The 21,899-nt window shown below is 36.4% G+C and overlaps 1 protein-coding gene across 7 annotated transcripts in view; it reads left to right on the forward strand.

Moving 5' to 3' along the window:
- CEP44 (centrosomal protein 44) overlaps nucleotides 1-20,797 on the forward strand; it is a 28,804-nt gene extending 8,007 nt beyond the window's left edge. For 6 of the 7 annotated variants that reach the window (XM_008705057.2, XM_008705056.2, XM_008705059.2 and 3 more), the window contains 9 exons: nucleotides 2,598-2,745; nucleotides 3,897-4,043; nucleotides 4,418-4,540; nucleotides 12,717-12,887; nucleotides 13,905-14,111; nucleotides 14,698-14,773; nucleotides 19,407-19,531; nucleotides 19,787-19,824; nucleotides 20,590-20,797. In XM_008705057.2, the coding sequence (XP_008703279.1) occupies nucleotides 2,598-2,745; nucleotides 3,897-4,043; nucleotides 4,418-4,540; nucleotides 12,717-12,887; nucleotides 13,905-14,111; nucleotides 14,698-14,773; nucleotides 19,407-19,531; nucleotides 19,787-19,824; nucleotides 20,590-20,632 (1,078 nt within the window). In that variant the 3' untranslated portion in view covers nucleotides 20,633-20,797. The remainder of the gene's footprint in view (nucleotides 1-2,597; nucleotides 2,746-3,896; nucleotides 4,044-4,417; nucleotides 4,541-12,716; nucleotides 12,888-13,904; nucleotides 14,112-14,697; nucleotides 14,774-19,406; nucleotides 19,532-19,786; nucleotides 19,825-20,589) is intronic. The other variant, XM_008705062.2, reaches the window with a different exon arrangement.
- Nucleotides 20,798-21,899: the final 1,102 nt, after the last annotated feature.

The raw sequence follows: 21,899 nt of genomic DNA on the forward strand, positions 1-21,899 counted from the left end.
AAAATTCTCCTTGAAATGATTAAAATATTTTAGAAGGCAAGGAATTACAGGTTTTTTTCTAAGTATGAATCAATGAAAAATTCTAACTCAAGAGGTTTAAAACACCTTTTAGAAGTAGAACCACAATATTACAACGTATGGTTTCTATACAACTTCTAAACTCATTAAAGTATACTGGATCTCATTAATTATATAATTTGCTATCCTCTCACACTCAGTTAGATGGTATTTTTGATTTGGAAGATTCTACTTAATGGATTTTGTATGACAACTTACACTGCGCAAAGATTGTTATTAACTCATTTAATAGACCGCACTTGAACCTTTCACTGTAGTTTTCACTTTCCAAATATGATTTATTTGGTTTTGTAGTATGTAGCAACATGCATTTCTTCTATATTCATGCTAATCTAAATATGGTACTCTTGTCATCTTCTATCCCTTAATACTTCTTTCTTCTTATCTGGGATTATTGATTAAAAGTATTCCCCACTAGAATATAAGCTGAAGACTGGTACTTTGTTTTGTTCACTGCACTATCCCCACATCTAGAATTGTGCCTGGCACATGTTAGTAGCTAACTAGACATTTATTCAATGAGTAAGTGTCAAGGGACAAGTCCAGATTAGCTATGTGTTCAAGTAGTAGAGTAAAACTTGGTTAAAACAGTAAAAAAAGAGAATCCTGAAATAATGTGCTTTACATGTAAGAGGGGATGTTCTAGGGATGTGCTTTACATATGTGCGTGGATGGACCGTAGGGAGAACTAACCCCAAGAGATGGCAAAATGAAAGGATAGTGAGGACCGTGGGAGAAAGCTGAGCTCTAATGACCGATTCCAGGCCGTCTGTGTGAGAATCAGAAGGTGCTCCACAGCATTTGGCAGTCGGATCCTGCTTCGTTAAAACAGGGACAGCTCTCCTTTCTTGTCTCACTGGGACTTACCCAGTTTGAATAGCCACATTTTCTTCTTACTACTTGAAACATCATTTTAAGATACATTCTGGTAGGAATACTTGGAAAATATAACGATTATTCTCTTGTCCTTTGAGTTTGGAATCTAAACATTTGATTTTCTAACTGACTCAAGAGTATCATTAAGAACAATAATTTAGACTATTTCACAACATGGTACTCTTCAGGGTTTATTGAGATAGGTAACACTACTTGCTGCTGCTTATTCGGGTTACCCCCCTCACCCACCTATACACTCCCCCCCACACGTATTTTGATTCTTATATTTCTTATCCATTTTTTTAATTATGATATGTTAGTCACCATACAGTACATCATTAGTTTTTCATGTAGTGTTCCATGATTCCTTATCCATTTTTAACCTTTTTCTCAGCATCTCCTGTTTGTGTCAGTGTGCCAGTTTATGATATCTGTTTTATTACTATTTCTAATCAAAGTCCCTAGAAACTAGATAATCAAGATTTTTTAATTAAAACAAGAGGTATTAAATGTAGACCCCGGCTGTCTTCTAGTCATAATGTGCATAAAATGGGCAGATTTTGCTGCTCAAAACATTGTTTTCATTTCCTGTTTTGAACTAGTGGACAAGGTTGCCAGAGCAGTTTTCTCATTGGGTAGAGTATTATCGTACCCATAAATATAAAATAAATAATTTATATCAGTACTGAAAAATAAAATGTAATTTTATTATATACTTAGTTCCTGCCTTTTTAAAAAAATTTGGGTGAGGATGCGGAAATTTATGGATGTCTTGAATTTTGTGGAAAACAAATGTTTTCTGTAAGTGCATTTGTGCTTCCGTTGAACACATAGAACTGGCTGATTGAACAAATACCTCCTTGCTTTGTTGTGGGAGAACCAGTGAAGGTACTTCACATTGAGAAAATAAGGTCCTTTTGTAAAGACAAGTACAAGACAAAGCAGGAGGCATCAGACACTAAATGCCCTGGGATTCATTCTGTGAGAGATCATTGTGGATCAGAAAATTGAGGATGGCTTCCTGGAAGGCTTGAGATTTGCCAAATAATTCATAAGAGTGAATAACAGACAGAAAAGAATGGGATGCCTTTCTAGACTGGAGGAATTAGCATACTGTATGTACTAAGGCACAGATTTCTACTCTGCTTGATACGAGTGGAAGATTGCAAACTGATCAGCCCAGTTATAGTAGATGTCCTTTCCAGCCCTGTTTTCCCCTCTGCAATGTAGCATTCATAATATTTTATCTTTGCAGGTTTATTGTAAAGAGCAAATGAGGTAATGTAACAAGTGTTTGGAAAACCATAAAGTGTACTCAAGCACTAAAGGTGGTACATTTGTTTAATTAGGGAAAATGGACTGATCGAGTAAGGCTAAGCTTTGGAAACTCAAACACTATGGTGAATAGACTGTATTAGTACTAAAGAGATAGCTGTTTAAGTAAATAAACTTACTATTTCATAGTGATTTGTCTATACTGAGTTAGAGTAGGGGATGGAATCTAAAGGGTTTTGTGTATCTCCTAATTATTTGGCTGTAAGTGTTAATTTATAAATTATTGACACCATATTTTAAACTTCTTTCCTTATCTAACTTTGTGGAATTATGCTCATTAAATATCTTTTTCTTTTTCTCCCGAACAGTTTGGTAAAGGGAGATACAGCAGCATCTTTGCCCATCATCAGCTATTCCCTTACCTCATATTCACCTTATGTAGCAGAACTTCTGATGGAATCCAACATAGAGCTCATAGCAAAGAATGACTTGCGCTTTATAGATACTGTCTATAAGGTATTTGAGTTTATGAAATAATTATTTCAGAAGCCATTGAATCATTTTTTAAGAGTAATGTTTTATAATAACCTCTTAAATATATGTGTACCACATACAGTTGACAATATTTTCATATGCATGTTTTCATTTAGATGCTGTCCCTATTATAATAAAGATAATTAAATTCCCTCCGTGTTTTATAATCTAATAAGTGGCAGTTGGTAAAAATTTGTCATTGGTTACCATTTTTTATATCAATTTTTTATATCAAATTTTAGTAAAATTTGGCATACTGGCGCAAGCTAGAAATGTGACTTTATTGAGTGAAGTTTGTGGGTTATAGAATTATGATTAATTTAGTTATTAGTAAGAGGGAACTACCACTTTGAGATTTTATGTTCCTTGAGGTCTGGAACCATGTCTTATATCTACTCCAGTATCTACATTTGTACTCTATGTACACTGAACTTAATCTCATATGATTAAAAAATACCTCCAGATTATCATTAATTTTTACTCAAGCACTGGTTTTCTCATTCTTGTTAAAAGAGTAAAACCCATTTATCAAACCAGATTTTTTTTAAAGTAGTGAATTGCATTTGATGAAATGGAAGCTTTTATGTGTAGAGTCTCTGTTTAGTCTTCCCTATCTTTGCCTCTAACCCCAGCAAGCTTTCATGGAAACCTAAGAGGTACTTCTAAGAAATCCTAGGGTTCTATAATGTAGGCTTTGAAAATTGCTGGTCTAGTTAATCTCTTTCTCTCACTTTACAAATGAGACATTGAAACCCAGAGGCCTACTGACTTGTCTAATAAGTCATGCCATGGAAGAATGAACCAAATTATGATTTTTCTGACATCTGGTATGGTATTCTTTATTATCTAGTAAGTTACAGAGTTTTTCTAGTACTCATGAGGATATTTGAACTTTTTGATCATTGGCTATATTTTTTCATCTCCCTACATAGCCATCTAGTCTCTGCTACTTCCTAGCTACTTGTTTTCTACATGGATACCTCTCCTACCTCATGACTCACACCACCCCTGCAAATCTCTTTAATACCCTTAATCTAATGGCTTGATCTTCCTTCTCCTCTCAAAGATGGTATTACGTTCCTGACCAGGTGGCCGTTTATCATTTTGGATTTTGGTCTTTACCCTTTTTACAGCTTCTTCGTGATCAATTTAATTATAAACCAATCTTGACAAAAAAGCAGTTTCTCCAATGTGGATTTGCAGAATGGAAAATCCAAATTATTTGTGATATTTTGAATTGTGTGATGAAAAAGCACAAGGAATTGAGTAGTCTTGAGAAGGTAATTTTATTAATTTATTTTAACTTATTCCAAGTGGCCCAGTATTTTAATGTATGAAGTCAATACCCTACATAGCAAACTAACACAGAAGTATAATTACTGCATTGTTCACAGATTTGGGTGGCTGTATACCTGATGTTTGCTTTAAATACTGGTCACTTGTTTTTATACTTTTGTGACAGATCTACTAGTCCTAAGCTAACAGTTCAAGCATAACACATTTTCCTCACTTAGTTTTCAAGACATGTCTCTAATTACAGTCTTATCATTTGGCAGTTGTATTTCATATATGAACATTTAAATAATATAATTTAAATATATGTCAGCTTTCACATAAAATTAGTCTTAATACTTTTTTTTTTTTTTTTTTTAAGATTCCATCACAACAAAGAAAGAAAATCAGTTCTGTTAAGTCAGAACCTTCTTCAAGCACTGAGAAGACATCTACAGAACCTGTTGGCATTGACATCACGGGCAGGTTTATGACTTCAGGAAAGGTAGGAATATACAAAGAAAATGTGTAAGTGCTAAGAATTATCTACCTAATTAATCAATGTACAAGTTTCACTTTCTGACTAGTAGCTAGTAAAACATTTTAGTCAGATATAGTATACCATGTTCTTTAGAAGATGGTCTTCACATTGTAAGAGGATAGAAATGTAAAATTAAAAAGTGTTTCTCTTTATGTTTCTAATTCCTACTTCTGCCTCATTTCCCCCAATAGAATAGCAGTGATTTGGGAAGGTTGTATTATGTGGTCTAGACATGTATTCTTTTTTTTTTTTTTTTTTTTTTTTTTTTATTTTTTTTTTCCCCTAACCATTACTCCCTTGTTTTGTTCTCAGTTTGTTTCTCATAGTCCATAGTCTCTCATGTTTCATTCCCCCTTCTGATTACCCCCCTTTCTTTATCCCTTTCTTCCCCTACTGATCATTCTAGTTCTTATGTTCCATAGATGAGAGAAATCATATGATAGTTGTCTTTCTCTGCTTGACTTATTTCACTTAGCATTATCTCCTCCAGTGCTGTCCATGTTGTAGCAAATGTTGAGAACTCGTTCTTTCTGATAGCTGAGTAATATTCCATTGTATATATGGACCACAACTTCTTAATCCAGTCATCTGTTGAAGGGCATCTCGGCTCCTTCCACGATTTAGCTATTGTGGACATTGCTGCTATGAACATTGGGGTGCATATGGCCCTTCTCTTCACTACGTCTGTATCTTTGGGGTAGATACCCAGTAGTGCAATGGCTGGATCATAGGGTAGCTCAATTTTTAACTTTTTAAGGGACCTCCACACTGTTTTCCAGAGTAGCTGTACCAACTTGCATTCCCACCAACAATGTAGGAGGGATCCCCTTTCTCCACATCCTCTCCAACAATTGTTGTTTCTTGCCTTGTCTATTTTTGCCATTCTAACTGGCGTAAGGTGGTATCTCAGTGTGGTTTTGATTTGAATTTCCTTGATGGCTAATGATTTTGAACATTTTTTCATGTGTCTGTTAGCCATTTGTATGTCTTCATTGGAAAAGTGTCTGTTCATATCTTCTGCCCATTTTTTGATTTGTTTATTTGTTTCTCGTGTATTGAGTTTGAGAAGTTCTTTGTAGATCTTGGATACCAGTCCTTTATCTGTAGTGTCATTTGCAAATATCTTCTCCCATTCCGTGGGCTGCCTCTTAGTTTTTCTGACTGTTTCCTTGGATGTGCAGAAACTTTTAATCTTGATGAAGTCCCATAAATTCATTTTATCTTTTGTTTCTCTTGCCTTTGGGGATGTGTCATGAAAAAGGTTGCTTTGGCCGATGTCGTAGAGTTTGTTGCCTATGTTCTCCTCTAGAATTTTGATGGATTCCTGTCTCACATCGAGGTCTTTCATCCATTTGGAGTTTATTTTTGTGTATGGTGTGAGAGAGTGGTCAAGTTTCATTCTTTTGCATGTAGCTGTCCAATTTTCCCAGCACCATTTATTGAAGAGACTGTCTTTTTCCCACCGGATGTTTTTTCCTGCTTTATCAAATATTAGTTGCCCAAAGAGCCGAGGGTCCATTTCTGGGCTCTCTATTCTGTTCCATTGGTCTATGTGTCTGTTTTTGTGCCAGTACCATGCTGTCTTTGTGATCACAGCTTTGTAGTACAGCTCGAAATCCGGCATTGTGATGCCCCCAGCTTTGTTTTTCCTTTTCAACAGTTCCTTGGAGATTCGGGGCCTTTTCTGTTTCCATACAAATTTAAGGACTGTTTGTTCCAGTTCTTTGAAAAATGTCCTTGGTATTTTGATCGGGATAGCATTGAAAGTGTAGATTGCTCTGGGTAGCATGGACATTTTAACTATGTTAATTCTTCCGATCCATGAGCATGGAATATCTTTCCATCTTTTTATGTCTTCCTCAATGTCTTTCAAGAGTGATTTATAGTTTCTAGAATATAGGTCCTTTACGTCTCTGGTTAAGTTAATTCCAAGGTAACGTATGGTTTTTGGTGCTATTGTAAATGGGATGGATTCCCTAATTTCTCTTTCTTCGGTCTCGTTATTCGTGTATAGAAATGCAACTGATTTCTGAGCATTGATTTTGTATCCCGCCACGTTACTGAATTGCTCTATAACTTCTAATAGTTTGGGAGTGGCTTCTTTTGGGTTTTCCATATAGAGTATCATGTCATCTGCAAAGAGAGACATTTTGACTTCTTCTTTGCCAATTTGAATACCTTTGATCCCTTTTTGTCGTCTGATTGCTGTTGCAAGGACTTCTAGTACTATGTTGAATAATAGTGGCGAGAGTGGGCATCCTTGTCGAGTTCCTGATCTTAAGGGAAAGGCTTCCAGCTTTTCCCCATTGAGAATAATATTTGCAGTAGGCTTTTCATAGATGGCTTTTATGAGATTGAGAAATGTACCTTCTATTCCTACACTCTGAAGGGTTTTAATCAGGAAAGGATGCTGTATTTTGTCAAATGCTTTTTCGGCATCGATTGAGAGGATCATATGGTTCCTGAGTCTTTTCTTGTTGATATGATGTATCACGCTGATTGATTTGCGAATATTGAACCACGCTTGCATCCCAGGTATGAATCCCACTTGATCGTGATGGATAATCCTTTTAATGTACTGTTGGATTCTATTAGCAAGTATCTTGTTGAGGATTTTGGCGTCCATATTCATTAGGGAAATCGGTCTGTAATTCTCCTTTTTGATGGGGTCTTTGCCTGGTTTGGGGATCAAGGTAATATTGGCCTCATAGAATGAGTTTGGTAGCTTTCCTTCTGTTTCTATTTTTTGAAATAGCTTTAGGAGAATAGGTATTATTTCTTCTTTGAATGTTTGGTAGAATTCCCCAGGAAAACCGTCCGGGCCTGGAGTTTTGTTATTTGGAAGGTTGTTTATCACTGACTCAATTTCTTCATAATTAATTGGCCTGTTTAAGGAATCAATTTCTTCCGGTTTCAATCTTGGTAGTTTATAGGTTTCCAGGAAGGATTCCATCTCTTCCAGATTGCTTAGTTTATTGGCATATAGCTGTTGATAAAAATTTCTAATAATCCTTCCAATTTCAATGGTGTTCGTCGTGACCTCTCCTTTTTCATTCATAATTTTAATAATCTGGGTCCTTTCTCTTTTCTTTTGGATAAGTCTTGCCAGTGGTCTGTCAATTTTATTGATTCTCTCAAAGAACCAGCTTCTAGTCCTGTTGATCTGCTCTACTGTACTTCTGGTTTCTGCTTGATTGATTTCAGCTCTAATTTTGGTCAACTGCTTCCTCGTGCGTGGATTAGGCCTGTCCCTCTGTTGCTGTTCCAGCTTCTTGAGGTGAGAATATAAAAACTGCATTTTAGATTTTTCTATTCTTTTGAGTGAGGCTTGGATGGCTATGTATTTCCCCCTTAGGACTGCCTTTGCAGTATCCCATAGGTTTTGGACTGTTGTATTTTCATTCTCATTGGTCTCCATAAATTGTTTAATTTGATTTTTGATTTCCTGGTTTATCGAGTCATTCCTGAGCAGGATGGTTCTTAGTCTCCAAGTGTTTGAGTTTCTTCCAAATTTTTCCTTGTGGTTGAGTTCCAATTTCAGAGCGTTGTGGTCTGAGAATATGCAGGGGATAATTTCAATCTTTTGGTATCGGTTGAGACCTGTTTTGTGTCCCAGAACATGGTCTATTCTTGAGAATGTTCCATGGGCATTAGAATAGAATGAGTATTCTTTGGTTCTGGGGTGTAGTGTTCTATATATATTTATGAGGTCCAACTCGTCGAGTATGTCATTCAAAGCCTTTGATTCTTTGCTTAGTTTTTGCCAGGGTGTTCTGTCTATTTCTGATAGTGGAGTGTTGAGGTCCCCTACTATTAATGTATTTTTATTTATATGTCTCTTTATTCTGGTTAAGGGTTGGCTTGTGTATCTTGCTGATCCCCTGTTGGGGGCATATATATTTAATTGTCATATCCACTTGTTGGATCTTAGGGAAATCGGTCTGTAATTCTCCTTTTTGAGGGGGTCTTTGCCTGGTTTGGGGATCAAGGTAATATTGGCCTCATAGAATGAGTTTGGTAGCTTTCCTTCTGTTTCTATTTTTTGAAATAGCTTTAGGAGAATAGGTATTATTTCTTCTTTGAATGTTTGGTAGAATTCCCCAGGAAAACCATCCGGGCCTGGAGTTTTGTTTTTTGGAAGGTTGTTTATCACTGACTCAATTTCTTCATAATTAATTGGCCTGTTTAAGGAATCAATTTCTTCCGGTTTCAATCTTGGTAGTTTATAGGTTTCCAGGAAGGATTCCATCTCTTCCAGATTGCTTAGTTTATTGGCATATAGCTGTTGATAAAAATTTCTAATAATCCTTCCAATTTCAATGGTGTTCGTCGTGACCTCTCCTTTTTCATTCATAATTTTAATAATCTGGGTCCTTTCTCTTTTCTTTTGGATAAGTCTTGCCAGTGGTCTGTCAATTTTATTGATTCTCTCAAAGAACCAGCTTCTAGTCCTGTTGATCTGCTCTACTGTACTTCTGGTTTCTAATTCATTGACTTCTGCTCTAATCTTGGTCAACTGCTTCCTCGTGCGTGGATTAAGTCTGTCCCTCTATTGCTGTTCCAGCTTCTTGAAGTGAGAATATAAAAACTGCATTTTAGATTTTTCTGTTCTTTTGAGTGAGGCTTGGATGGCTATGTATTTCCCCCTTAGGACTGCCTTTGCATTATCCCGTAGGTTTTGGACCATTGTGTTTTCATTCTCATTGGTCTCCATAAATTGTTTAAATTGATTTTTGATTTCCTGGTTTATCGAGTCATTCCTGAGCAGGATGGTTCTTAGTCTCCAAGTGTTTGAGTTTCTTCCAAATTTTTCCTTGTGGTTGAGTTCCAATTTCAGAGCGTTGTGGTCTGAGAATATGCAGGGGATAATTTCAATCTTTTGGTATCGGTTGAGACCTGTTTTGTGTCCCAGAACATGGTCTATTCTTGAGAATGTTCCATGGGCATTAGAATAGAATGAGTATTCTTTGGTTCTGGGGTGTAGTGTTCTATATATATCTATGAGGTCCAACTCGTCGAGTATGGCATTCAAAGCCTTTGATTCTTTGCTTAGTTTTTGCCAGGGTGTTCTGTCTATTTCTGATAGTGGAGTGTTGAGGTCCCCTACTATTAATGTATTTTTATTTATATGTCTCTTTATTCTGGTTAAGAGTTGGCTTGTGTATCTTGCTGCTCCCCTGAGACAGGCGCTCAGTGACTGCGCCACCCAGGCGCCCGGGTTGTGGGCTTCTTGATTTTTCAGCCTGCCTTCTGGGGGAGGGGCCTGCCATGCCGATACCCAGGCATCTATGTTTGGGTAGAGTCTCTGTCCCCTGTGAGGGCGGATGGGGGTGGGCACACTGTGAGCCGGTATTTCCAGGCTTTTGTTCTCTGGCGGCTTTCCCTGGCAGTTTGCTGTGCCTCTTCTGAGAGTCAGAGCAGCAGTGGCCGAATCTCAGCCTCTGTCTCAGAACAGAGGGATCACGGACCATTCTCCACTGATGTTCTGGCCACTTACTGTTGGTGCTGCTCAACCCTGCAGCGTCCCGGGATGTGCGCCCCACACCCGGCATCCCAGCCCTCACTTCCAGGGCCGGCGCGTCTCTGTCCTTTGTGTCCGACACCGCCAGCCACCCCCGTGCGCTCCCGGAGCTCCCGGTCTCAGGCTGGTTCCAGTGAGCACACCGGAGCTCCGTTTCAGTCTGGTGGCGCGCGTTCCCCGGCTCACGGTCTCAGTCTGCTCTCTCACTGCTCTCTCAGGGGTGCCGGTCCGCGAGTCTGCCCACTCCCCCGTGCAGGTGGCTACCACTTCCCAGTGCCCGATCGCAGCGGCTCCCTCCCCCTTCCGTTTATCTTCCAATATCTGTGTGCGGTTTCACGGCTCCCCGCTTCGTACCTCAATACTCAGCGCTGGAGATGTTCATTTGTAGAGATCCAGATGTATCTTCCTGCATCTCAGGCTGATTCCGTGGGTGTTCAGGCTGGTCTGGTACCTATCCAACTCGACTCAGGGGACCGGCTGAAAAAGGGGTCCCCTACTCCTCCGCCATCTTAACTCCTCCCCCCTAGACATGTATTCTTAATTATGTATCTAGTCTTTCTAAAACATGCGAATGTATGAAGAGCATACCATTAGTTTGTGATAGGTTATGATGATTCATTTGCATACGTTCATATTTTTATACCAGGAGTGTATATTATCCAGTGATTGATAGTCCCTAAACCTATAATCTGGTTTTGGGTTAGGTTTTTGAATATTTTCTCTTTGTTAGTAAATATCTTACCTACCCTCTTCTCCTTTGAGCACTAGTGGCTGAATGAGTCCAATGCATTTCAAGAGCCATTAAGGCCAAAATATTACTTTATACCAATTAGTATATTTTCAGCTGTCTTCCACTTTGGGCAGACCATTTCTGAGATTGAAGGATAGACTATCAGATAAATAATTAAGGTGTAATTAGGTAAAAGATATGAATAGTTTCTGGCTGAAGTAAAATCTAGAGAATTATTTCTCCCCAATCCAAACTGCATGAGTTATATTAATAGAATCTATTAAAAAGATACTTTTATGCCTTTATAATAAAGAGACATTTTACTGGAGGAAAAATGTTCTTAATTACTTTTTTTTTAAAATATACCTGTTTTGCTGCAGGTAATAACAGCAATAAGAAAAAGAATTAAAAGATACATGTTTCTGAATGAGTGCCCATACTTCTCGTACACTTGAATCTTTAACTTATCCAACTCTTGTTAGTTTTATACAAATTTATTTTTTAATTTCTAAATGGTTTATATATAATATCCTTCCCTAACTAGAATTTATATGAACAGGAAGTTTCTTATACTGTTTTTTTCGTAACCTTCCTGTACTTAGCACAGGCACTGTAAGCACTTACTAAATATGAGCTACTATAACTAAATATATTTTTCAATCTTCTATTTCAGTTTTGGGGCTGAGTAATAATCTAAATTGTCCTAATAAGGTGCAACATTTCAAGGCATTAAACTTGTTTTTAGTTTTCTTGAAACAAAGTATTCTTTGTTATTAATCAAAATTTCATCATTGACACCAGATCTTTATTTATCAGAAATTTGAGTAAATTTTAAAAGTAATCCAACTTAGAAAAGTTGGAATCAGTACTTCTATAGGCAGAGATTGAGTCAATACTAAAGCAAATGGTCTCTTTTCCCAGTACCTTGTATGGAGTGTGATTCGTGCATTCTATCTTATATTATATGACATCTTTGTAGTGCATATGCAGTCTGTCAATAGTAAAGGGAGTAGGCAGAAGAGTCTTGTGTGAATGCATAGTATGACCTCATGCCTTACTCTTAGAACTTTCCCTTTGTCACTAAGTTTGAATTACTAGCTGAAGGTCTAATATCTTCTGGCTTGTTTATTAGAAAAAAAATATAATGGATCCTCCTCATGGAGCCAGTTCTTGATTATTTATATGTGAATTATGTGGCAACCTATTATGGAATGTTTCAAACATTTATAAAAGTACTCATTCCCAGGGCGCCTGGGTGGCTCAGTTGGTTAAGCATCTGCCTTGGGCTCAGGTCCTGATCTCCTGGGATTGAGCCCCATATCGGGCTTCCTGCTCAGCAGGGAGCCTGCTTCTCCCTCTCCCTCTGCCTGCTGCTCCCCCTGCTTGTGCTTGCTGTCTGCCTCTCTCTTTCTCTCTCTCTTTCTCTGTCAAATAAATAAATAATCTTTCTCTCTCTCTTTCTCTGTCAAATAAATAATCTTTTTAAAAAAGTACTCATTCCCACTATCAGCAGTGTATCAAGCCCTCCTTAATCTTGTTTCATCTTTATTGTAACCACTTTTCTAGCATCTTTCCCCCCAGATCTGAAACAGTATGAATCAAATACCAGACATCATTGAATAGGTATTTCAATTTTTCTAGTACATAAGAATGCTTTAAAAATCAGGACCACAATTTCATCACACAAAATATTAGTAATAGTAATTAATAGTGTTTAATATATAATCATAGTTTAATCAAGTGTTTGATATATACCTTAATATGTTATTTAAACTGGTAAATCTTAAAGGGAAGATGAATATTTCTTCTGCAAAATTACTATGTCTATGTTTAAAATAATCATATGAAGAAACCACTGAAGCAGCTCTGACATATTTTTCTCTATGCAGAAAAAAGCTGTGGTGATCCGTCACCTGTATAATGAAGATGGTGTTAACATTCCTGAAGACACGATAAGTACTGTAACAGATGTCAGTGAAGCATTTGATGTGTGTGCCTTAAAGACTACTGCAGTAACGGTTCCTGAAGTAACGTTCCCTGAAATCAAGTCTGAACAACAAGTAAGAGTTTTGGACTTCTTTAACAGATGCCAGTATTATTTACTTTGATGTACATGATTACTTCAGCATCTAAACTTTGGAATGTCTCTAGCCTTTCGAATTATTAATCATAATATAACGCCTTTGTTACCATTATTTAAGAATAAGTAAGCGTACTCTATATGATTCAGTGGATATTTGCTGCTTATGTTTAGGGTACTGGGCCAGGTGTTATGGGTAAGAAAAAGATAGGTAAGGGATAGTACTTTACTTCAGGAAATTTAGTCCGGTGAGAGACAGAGAAATACTACTTTGAACAGTAAGGGTTCTCTACTGTCTGTTTGGTTCATTAATGAATGGAAAAACTGGTACACTCCTGCCATTTCATTTTCCTTCCTGGGCCCTTGCCGTCCTTTTGTCTCACTCTTAGAATCGTTTTTCTATTACTTTATTGCCACAGCCCCTATTATAGCATCTAATCTGTACTGCTCCTGCTAAATTTCTTTTTCTATCTTTCTTTTGTTTCTTGTGACTTCTCTACATCACAGTATACAGTTGTCCCTTATAAAAACTACCACATGGTAATGAAGTTTATTTCCTTTTTATAGCAAACTGAACAGTCTCAATGCACTGTCATTTGTCACTCCCTCTTAGCTTTGTGCTAGGGGCTGTTACAAAAAAGCTAGTTAGTGACAGTTTTCTCATACCACTAGGTGTTGTTCTGAGAGCTTTATGCAAATGATTTAATTTTCACAAGAACCGCATAAAGTAGATACTGGTTTTGTGTGTGTGTGTGTGTGTGTGTGTGTGTGTTTAGTATATATAAGGAAATTGAGACACCAAGGTCATATACCTCAGATGAGGTAGTTTCCGTGTCCAAGCATTCCGCCTCTACAGATCACTCAACTCTCATGCTATACTGCCTGTTGTCACTACTGAAATGACACCGTGCAATGAAAATGGGGATACGTGGATTTTTAAAGGAATTACAGTTTGTGTAATACAATTTTTAACCTCTCTATTCTCTATTCATTTTAGGATGTTAAAATTAGTCCTGAGATTACTGCATTACAGACTATGCTTGCTGAATGCCAAGAAAAGCTTCAGAAACTGACTTTGGTAGAGAGTAGATTAGACTCTTTGGAAGAAAAAATGAAAGGAAAAGTGATGGTAAATGAAAAAATCTGGACTAATCTTCTAAGTCGTGTCACTCTTCTTGAAACAGAAATGCTTTTGTCTAAAAAGGTATTTTCTTTCCTTAACATTTATATATTTAGAAAAGCTGATTAAGATAATATTAAGGCAGTGGGGAAATGTTTAGTTGAAATGAGGTCCTGTTTAGCTACAGCCTATTTTGTTGTTGTTGTGGTTATTGTTTTTCTCTTTATCAACTAAGATAACCTGGCAAAACTCTCTAGGGTCACCTTTTAGAGCTGTTAATACTTGAACAGCTCTAAGCATTTAAAATAAGGTAAGGTAATGTTTGATTTTTATGAGAACCTTGAAATTATATTCTTTAATAGCATAAATGGCCTATTTTTACTGGTAAAAGAAAAAATGGCTAGGAAAAAATAAAATTATGACTTCCCGTTTTCTCTCATTTACTTTGATCAAATTTAAATTTCATAGAAACAGTCAACTAAATTTGCCATGGCCACGTCAAATCTAAGAAATTTGTTTTTTTATTTACGCAGGATTTCGATTTCTGGTTCAATTAAAAATGCTTAAACATTCATCATGTCATCTTTGTATTTATGTTTAATAGTAAGAATATAAAATGAGTACGTTTTTCTTTTCATTTTATTCTAAATACGAATCTGTATTATTCCAGAATAATGAATATGTAAACTTTAGTGAAATGAATGAAGACTATGAATCTAGTAATGACATGGATATTCTGAATCCTGGTAAGTTTTACTCTTATGGCAGTGGTATTGGTGGTATGGTAAGGAGTTTGCAGGAGGATGATTTATATAGATATTTGATAATTTTAATATTCCCAAGCCTTACTTTTTAAAAATTGTAGAGCCCCTAGAACAAAGACAGTATTGAACTTACAGACTACTGAAGCCAAGGATTGCTTCAAAAGCCAGCTTACATATCTTACATGACATAGTGGTTCGGGCACTAAATTTATTAAACTACACATTTCAGATTTGGTAAAATGTTTCCTCTTTGCATTTTTCATTCATTCATTTGTTTAACAAATTCCAGATCTTAACTCTGAGATCCTTGAGGTCAAGATCTTACCTTGTCTAGCAGACAGAAATTAGGTCCGTATTTCTATCTCCAATATCTGTATATAATAGAGCTCAGTTTATACAGTGAAAGAATAGTGAATGCCTGCTATTTGCAAATTTTGCGTTTTCCTGGGACTCCCGGGTGGCTCAGTCAGTTAAGCATCTAACTTCGGCTCAGGTCATGATCCCTGGGTTGTGGGATCGAGCCCCATGTCAGGCTCCCTGCTCAGAGTGGAGCCTACTTCTTCCTCTGCCTCTGCTTGCTGCTCTGCCTGATTGTGTGCGCGCTCATTCTTTCTCGCTCTCCCGCCCTCCCTCCCTCTGTCAGATAAATAAATAAAATCTTAAAAAAAAACCAAACCCTTGCCTTTCCAACTTCGCTTTTGCATTTTCATGGTTATAATTTTATTAACATTATGACAGAACATACCTTTAACCCATTCAGTTAACATATATATATAAGTTTAAGCTGCTATGCTGTGACTTAGACTGATGAGCAGACAGGCAACCATCTGAAATGGGTTATAGATTATGAAGAAGGTAAATATCTGGTCTCAAAAAGTTTACAATCCAACTGTCATCAATTAAAAGAGTCAAGTCTATATATAAATTCTTACACTTTGCACCTTACACATACATGCTACATGGAAGCAGAGTTTGATCTCACCTGGTAGTTGATAGCAATAATTCTCCAACCTGATTTTAGGATTATGTTAAGTTGGGAATGGTTTTTGTGAAGTACCTGATTTGTTTTCCTTTAATCAGAAAGTGTTTCCTTGGGGAGCTGTAACGTGTCTCTGTGTCTTGGTAAAAATCAGTGAGAAGAGGCTTTTGTTATAAGGATTGGACTTATGTTGGGTGATTTTGGAGACAGTTTAAAGAAGCAAGGGTTCTTCTAGTTTGGGTGATAGCAGAAGCAGGAAACAGTTTGATGACTGATGATAAGAATGAAGAAGGGGCTGAAATTGTTAGTGGAAAAGAAGAAGCACTCATGTTAGTTGGGAGAGGACTATAGCTGGTCATTTGTGTGTTTACTGCTTACCTGGTATCCTTGTCTATATTCATGCATGACAGAGCCGTCTTATTTTGTTTCGTCACAGTAATGAAGGGACCTTCATTTTCTATGAAATTTTTTATGTTCAGTAGGGGATAGAGTGATCTAGTTGTTAATTACTAGATAGGCCATGACTGTTGAGGCTTTGTTTTTGCTTTGGTTCTTTTTGTGCCTTTCTTCTCCCAAGAAAAATGTTAATAAAGCTATGGTATCACAAGAGTGTGGTTCCAGTATGACTAGAAGGAAGGGTACATGTGGGCATATGAAGAAAATTGAAGCAGAAGAGTGGAAAGACAAAATCATGGAGTTTATGTGGGGTCATAGGCAGATTTTTAGCAAAGCTGATATGATCAGATTTGTTTCATAGAGGTCATCTTAAAACAGTGATTCATTATAGGAAAGTAACACAGGGAAGGACAGTAATTTGAAGGGTTCCTCAGTGATCTTTATTTCACAATAATGGGCGTGTCTACTAAGGCTATGATAGTGAGGATAAAGAGGAAGTAATTTATTTAGCTGTTAGAATTGATAGGCCTTGATTGCTGATAGAAGTAGACGTGGTGAAGGAGAGGGAAAAAGTCAAGACTGATCACTTGTGTTTGACTTATGTGACTGGATACATAATTGTTACCCTTTAATAAAATAGAGAATTAAGGAGAAGGTTTGGGAAAAAATAATGAGTTCACTTTTGAAAATATTAAATTATGTATGATATACAGAATACAAAATATCCAGAAACCAGTTGGACATAAATTTTTCCCTAATTGGCAAGTACCGGCTTACAAATTACAGGTTTCCCCACTATCAGAAGAGCATTACTATGAAACCTTTCATATGCCTAAATGGTGTAAAGCAGAGAAGCAATTACCACTAATTTATACTGAAATTTTTTCGAGCATTTCCAGACCCAAAAAACAATGTTTTTCTTAGGCTTTTCTGATACCTAAGGACACATCTTTCTAATGGATGCACAGTTAAATTGTGATAAAGCACAGTTGCTCACAGAAACAGTTCAAAGCTGTGGAGGCCTGGTGCCGAGCCGCTGAGTGTAGCTCCCAGGGAAGGTGCTTGGCAGGGCCATTCTCACCTCTCAGGGTGTGTGAGGCCTCTATAATGACTCACTGCAAAACAAATGCTGAACACTATTTTCATTTTTCACCTTTATTCATAAAAGTCAACATCCTCCTTGATTTCTTTGGTTAGCAAAAACAGATACTAATGTGGGTCTTTTGTAAAAACAAAGTGGCGTAATGCGAAAAACTTTCAAAAAGTGGGAGATAACCTGCGTAGTTAAATGGCAAAGGACCCAACTAGTGTCTTAATGCAATCAGGTCATAATTCTCCAAAGTTGGCAGTGGAAGATTAATGGTCATATGGAGAGAGTTGACTAGAAAATCTAGATCCTAGAGATACCCTTTCTTCGCAGAGATCTATTAGCAGTGACTCTGAAACTCCAAAACAACAGTGGAATTAGGGGCCACTACTCTCAGGGCCCTTTCCTTTCCAACCTGAGCTTAGTTACCAATTCTTTTCTCAAATCTCCCTTAGTCCAGCTAAGAAGCCATTATGTTTAAACAAGGAAGACTATATTAAAGGCTCAGGAAAACAATAGGAAAAATTGTCACAGAAAGTAATACACACTTACCTGCTCTGGGTATCAAATATGGCTGGTGTTCAGTATATGCCCCATTCTGTAATCTCTGGAATACCCTCTATGGGAATAGCCCCCTATCCTGCCTGATACCAGGTTTTTCCCATCATGAGCTACACCCTTGAAGGCTAGATAGATACCTCCAAGTCTAGGCCCCAGAAAGCAAAACACAGAGAACCATTCCTTCACCTTTCCATTCTGTCTTCCCACTCTTTATTTCCTGTCCTAGGACTCAGCCCTCCCTCCCCCCATTTTTCAACAGCTTAGTTCAGAGGACACTTCTCTCTATCCATAGAAAATAACCCAAGATTAGGGAATGGTAGATGTAGTTCCTGCCTAGTTTCAAATTATTCCTTGAAATTATCTGTTGCCAACAGTCCCTGCTAAAGGATCTGGGTGTAGCTAATCACCATGTGATCTTGACCCAACTGGATCAAAAGTAGACACCTAACCCAGGAGATACTAATCCAAAGCCAGATCATTTTCTCTCTCTTGGGAATTTGGAATTAGGGTACAAAGTCAGTCAAATGATGTTGAGCCTGGGCTGGCTGGCCATTTTGTTCAAATTCATGCCGATAAGCAAGCAGAGGAATGGAGTAAATAGGGAAGAGAAGTAGACAAAAGAGCCTGGCTCCGTGTGAGATGAAAGTAAAAGTCTAGTTGTTTCAGTCCTCAGGTGGCAATACTTTTTACCTAATTGAGGTTGTCTGTATAGGCTTACAATAAAACTGTCCTATGTTTACCAGTTTAAATGGGTGTCTGTTTTTGGGGGGCCTTGATTTTGCAGCCATATGTATCCTGACTAAAACATACGGCTTATGTGATTGATTTAATAGCAGCATGTCTTATCTGTGATGTTTTATAATTGGTTTAGTTGTAGGAAAAAATTGCCATCATTTTGTTGAATAAATGGTATCAGCATACCGAAAGTAGAAAGTTGTTCAGTTCTTTGAAAAAGAAATCTGTAAACCCTGAATTTTAAGCGTCGTTTTTTCCATACATGTTAACTTAGGATAGAATGTTTCTCGATTTTTAAAAAGTATAGTCAGTGTTAGTGATAGTTAACCACCGCTTTAAGAATATACCTGAGTCAGTAGCTTATACTTAAAAATTGTGAACTTGCCTATTTTTTCAATTGATTTCTGTCATAAAGGTAACAGTACCTTTTGTCATTTTTATTGGCCTATTTTAAACATCTAAATCTCTATGTCTAGGTCGCTATCTTAAAAGAATAATAAAAATTTATCTGGGTCTATAACAGCAGCCACTTCGTATTAAATGTCTGTTTTTCTTCAGTTTATACATAAAAATTTTTTTTAAAAGATTTTATTTATTTATTCGACAGAGATAGAGACAGCCAGCAAGAGAGGGAACACAAGCAGGGGGAGTGGGAGAGGAAGAAGCAGGCTCATAGCGGAGGAGCCTGATGTGGGGCTCGATCCCATAACGCCAGGATCACGCCCTGAGCCGAAGGCAGACGCTTAACCGCTGTGCCACCCAGTCGCCCTGTGTACATAAAATTTTTATACATAAAATTTTTAGATATGACTCCACTGTGAAAGGAAAAGGTAACCCAAAAATGAATTTCTCCACAGGTAGAGAGAGCAAAGCGGAGAGGCAAACAAGTGTTCCTCTATCCTCCGGCTATAGTACAGTGTCATCGGATTCAACTCCCAGAACCTCAACTGGTAGTTACTGTGGTTTGAAAGAGAATTCAGAGGTAAGAAAAGCTGGCAGCTGCGTAGATGATTCCTTTCTAAGGTCGGGAGAACAAGCAAGCATTAGATTTAGTTGTAGATGCCGTTGGCAAGAAAAATAGTGAAACTGTAAATCTTCATCTCTCGTAAAAATTCTTTATGATAAGTAAATAGTACTTAATGCAATGTTTTAGAGTGTGTTTTATATGTTCATGGTCCATCTTTGATGATGGTTTACTTTGAGAAATCGCCTAAATTTGTTGCTTTTTAAATTAAAGGAAACAACAATCCAGAAAATGGAAAGGATGAAAAAAATGTAAGTAACAGAAAGGGGCAACAGAAATTCATTTCTCTATAGGGAATTGTATTGGATTACAGTATATATAGAAAGTGCATATGTGTTTCAAACCTTAAAGGTCTCTCAATCAGGTGTGGAATTTCCTTCAGGACTCCAGTGGATAATAAATCTACCTACAGTTATGTGTTTGTGAGATGAGTCACTGTTTTGGTTTCCAACAAGTGATGTAAAACATTGTTAATGGAATTAATTGTGGGATTAAACAGTACAGAGATATTTTTGGTTGAAAGTTAAGAGTATTATCTACTTTTGATAACTGATTTAGCAAAATATTTAATATATGTCAGTGGATGGTTTGGAGACATTTTAAGTATTATTAGAGTATTGCCAGTCTTTCAGTTATTGGTAAGCACTACTAAAAATGATACTTGTATCTTATACAAATGTGAAACTACAAATGGTTATTAAAGAGCAATTAAAAAGAAATATGAAATGAACTTATATAAGATTATTATGCATCCTACTACTTTAATGAACTATATTGTTTTGAAATTTGAAAAATATTAAAATAACTTATGCTCTAAGAATTAAAGAGTCATAATTGACTTTGGTTGCTATTTCTCCCCTCTGGCCATAGTATATACTTAATTTATTATTTATACCTATAGATAAGAAAAACACTGTAATTTATTTTAGGTTCAAAAGCATAATTTCAGCCATTTAAATCCTATGCCTCATTATGAATTTTTTTTTACTTAATATTATTTATTTGTTGTATTGCAGGTTTGAAGAAACCGCAGAGTTACTGAAATGTCCAAATCACTAATTATAGAATTTTCTGCATGAACTTCTCTAGGACTTTGGCTACTGTACATGTTGTATATTTTAAGAATTCTCTATAAATTTTAATATACTGCAATATTTTTATGAAGAATTTGAATTCTATTTGGTATGAGTTGTTTCAATATTGAATAAATACTTACTTTTATGCTATGATTACATTTCTTTACTCTGATTTACTTTTTTAAGGAAAACTTATGTGCCAGTACATTTCTTTTACAGAGTGAAGTCATTACAGCACTGTATTTTTGTGTTGACATTTGTTGGCAGTGTGCTAAGTAATATGTTTTTTAAAGTACAGGCTTGTGGACCGTGGTTTACATCCTGTTGGAAACATTCCAATTGGGACTTGCGTATTGTACCCAGGAGGCTCTCGTGCATACCATCTTGCCATCTGTACTAGCTAATATGTTGTAATGAAAAGTTAAAAATGCTCATTGAAAATTGAATAAAAATACGATTTTATGCTTAATCAAAAAGTAGTAATACATTTTCAGTTAACACTGAAAGAGTGAGGATATGATTCTCTTTTTGTATTTGGCAACAGGTCAGAAAGTTCAACATGAAAAATGTGTTGAGTATTTTAGTGCTGTATTCCATAACACATTTTAAGACCAGCAGCACAGACACAGATGGTGGCCATCCAATATTACAAGATACACAGTATGGTTTTTTGTTTTCTTTTAAGTGATGGGAAGTTATATATTTTTCTAGAGAGAGAAAAGGTCTTAGATGAAGTTAAATCAAGAGAAAAATGAAATGCACCTTAAAATACTAGATACATTACTAGACAAATGATCTTTTTTAAACTTTATACGTAAAAAATGTAATAATAGCCCTGGGTAATCTTTAAGAAAATTGATTCCATTATTTGGAAGGAAAAAAGGAGGTTTTTTTTTCTTTTTTTATTATTATTTAATAGATCATATGATTGTATTATATTTATTTATTATTTGTTTATATTCTGTATGCAATGTGATATTGTCATATGAGACTAACATTAAAAGTTAATTTTATTAACATTAAATTCTGTGTAGAAATAACTTGAGGCATTTTTAGTATTGTAATGTTTTTAGTCATAAGACTTCAACATTTACAAATTTTTAAAGTTAGCATACAAGCTTAAATTTAGTAGAATTTCAGTAAATATTTCTAGAATTAATGAACCCACTTTGATTTTTTCCATTAAAAAATAGAATATCAAGATTACAGTTATAAAAGAAAAAATCTATTAACGTCTAAAATACCAGTAC

Source organism: Ursus maritimus, unplaced genomic scaffold (assembly GCF_017311325.1).
Source record: "Ursus maritimus isolate PB19 unplaced genomic scaffold, ASM1731132v1 scaffold_11, whole genome shotgun sequence".
NCBI lineage: Eukaryota > Metazoa > Chordata > Mammalia > Carnivora > Ursidae > Ursus > Ursus maritimus.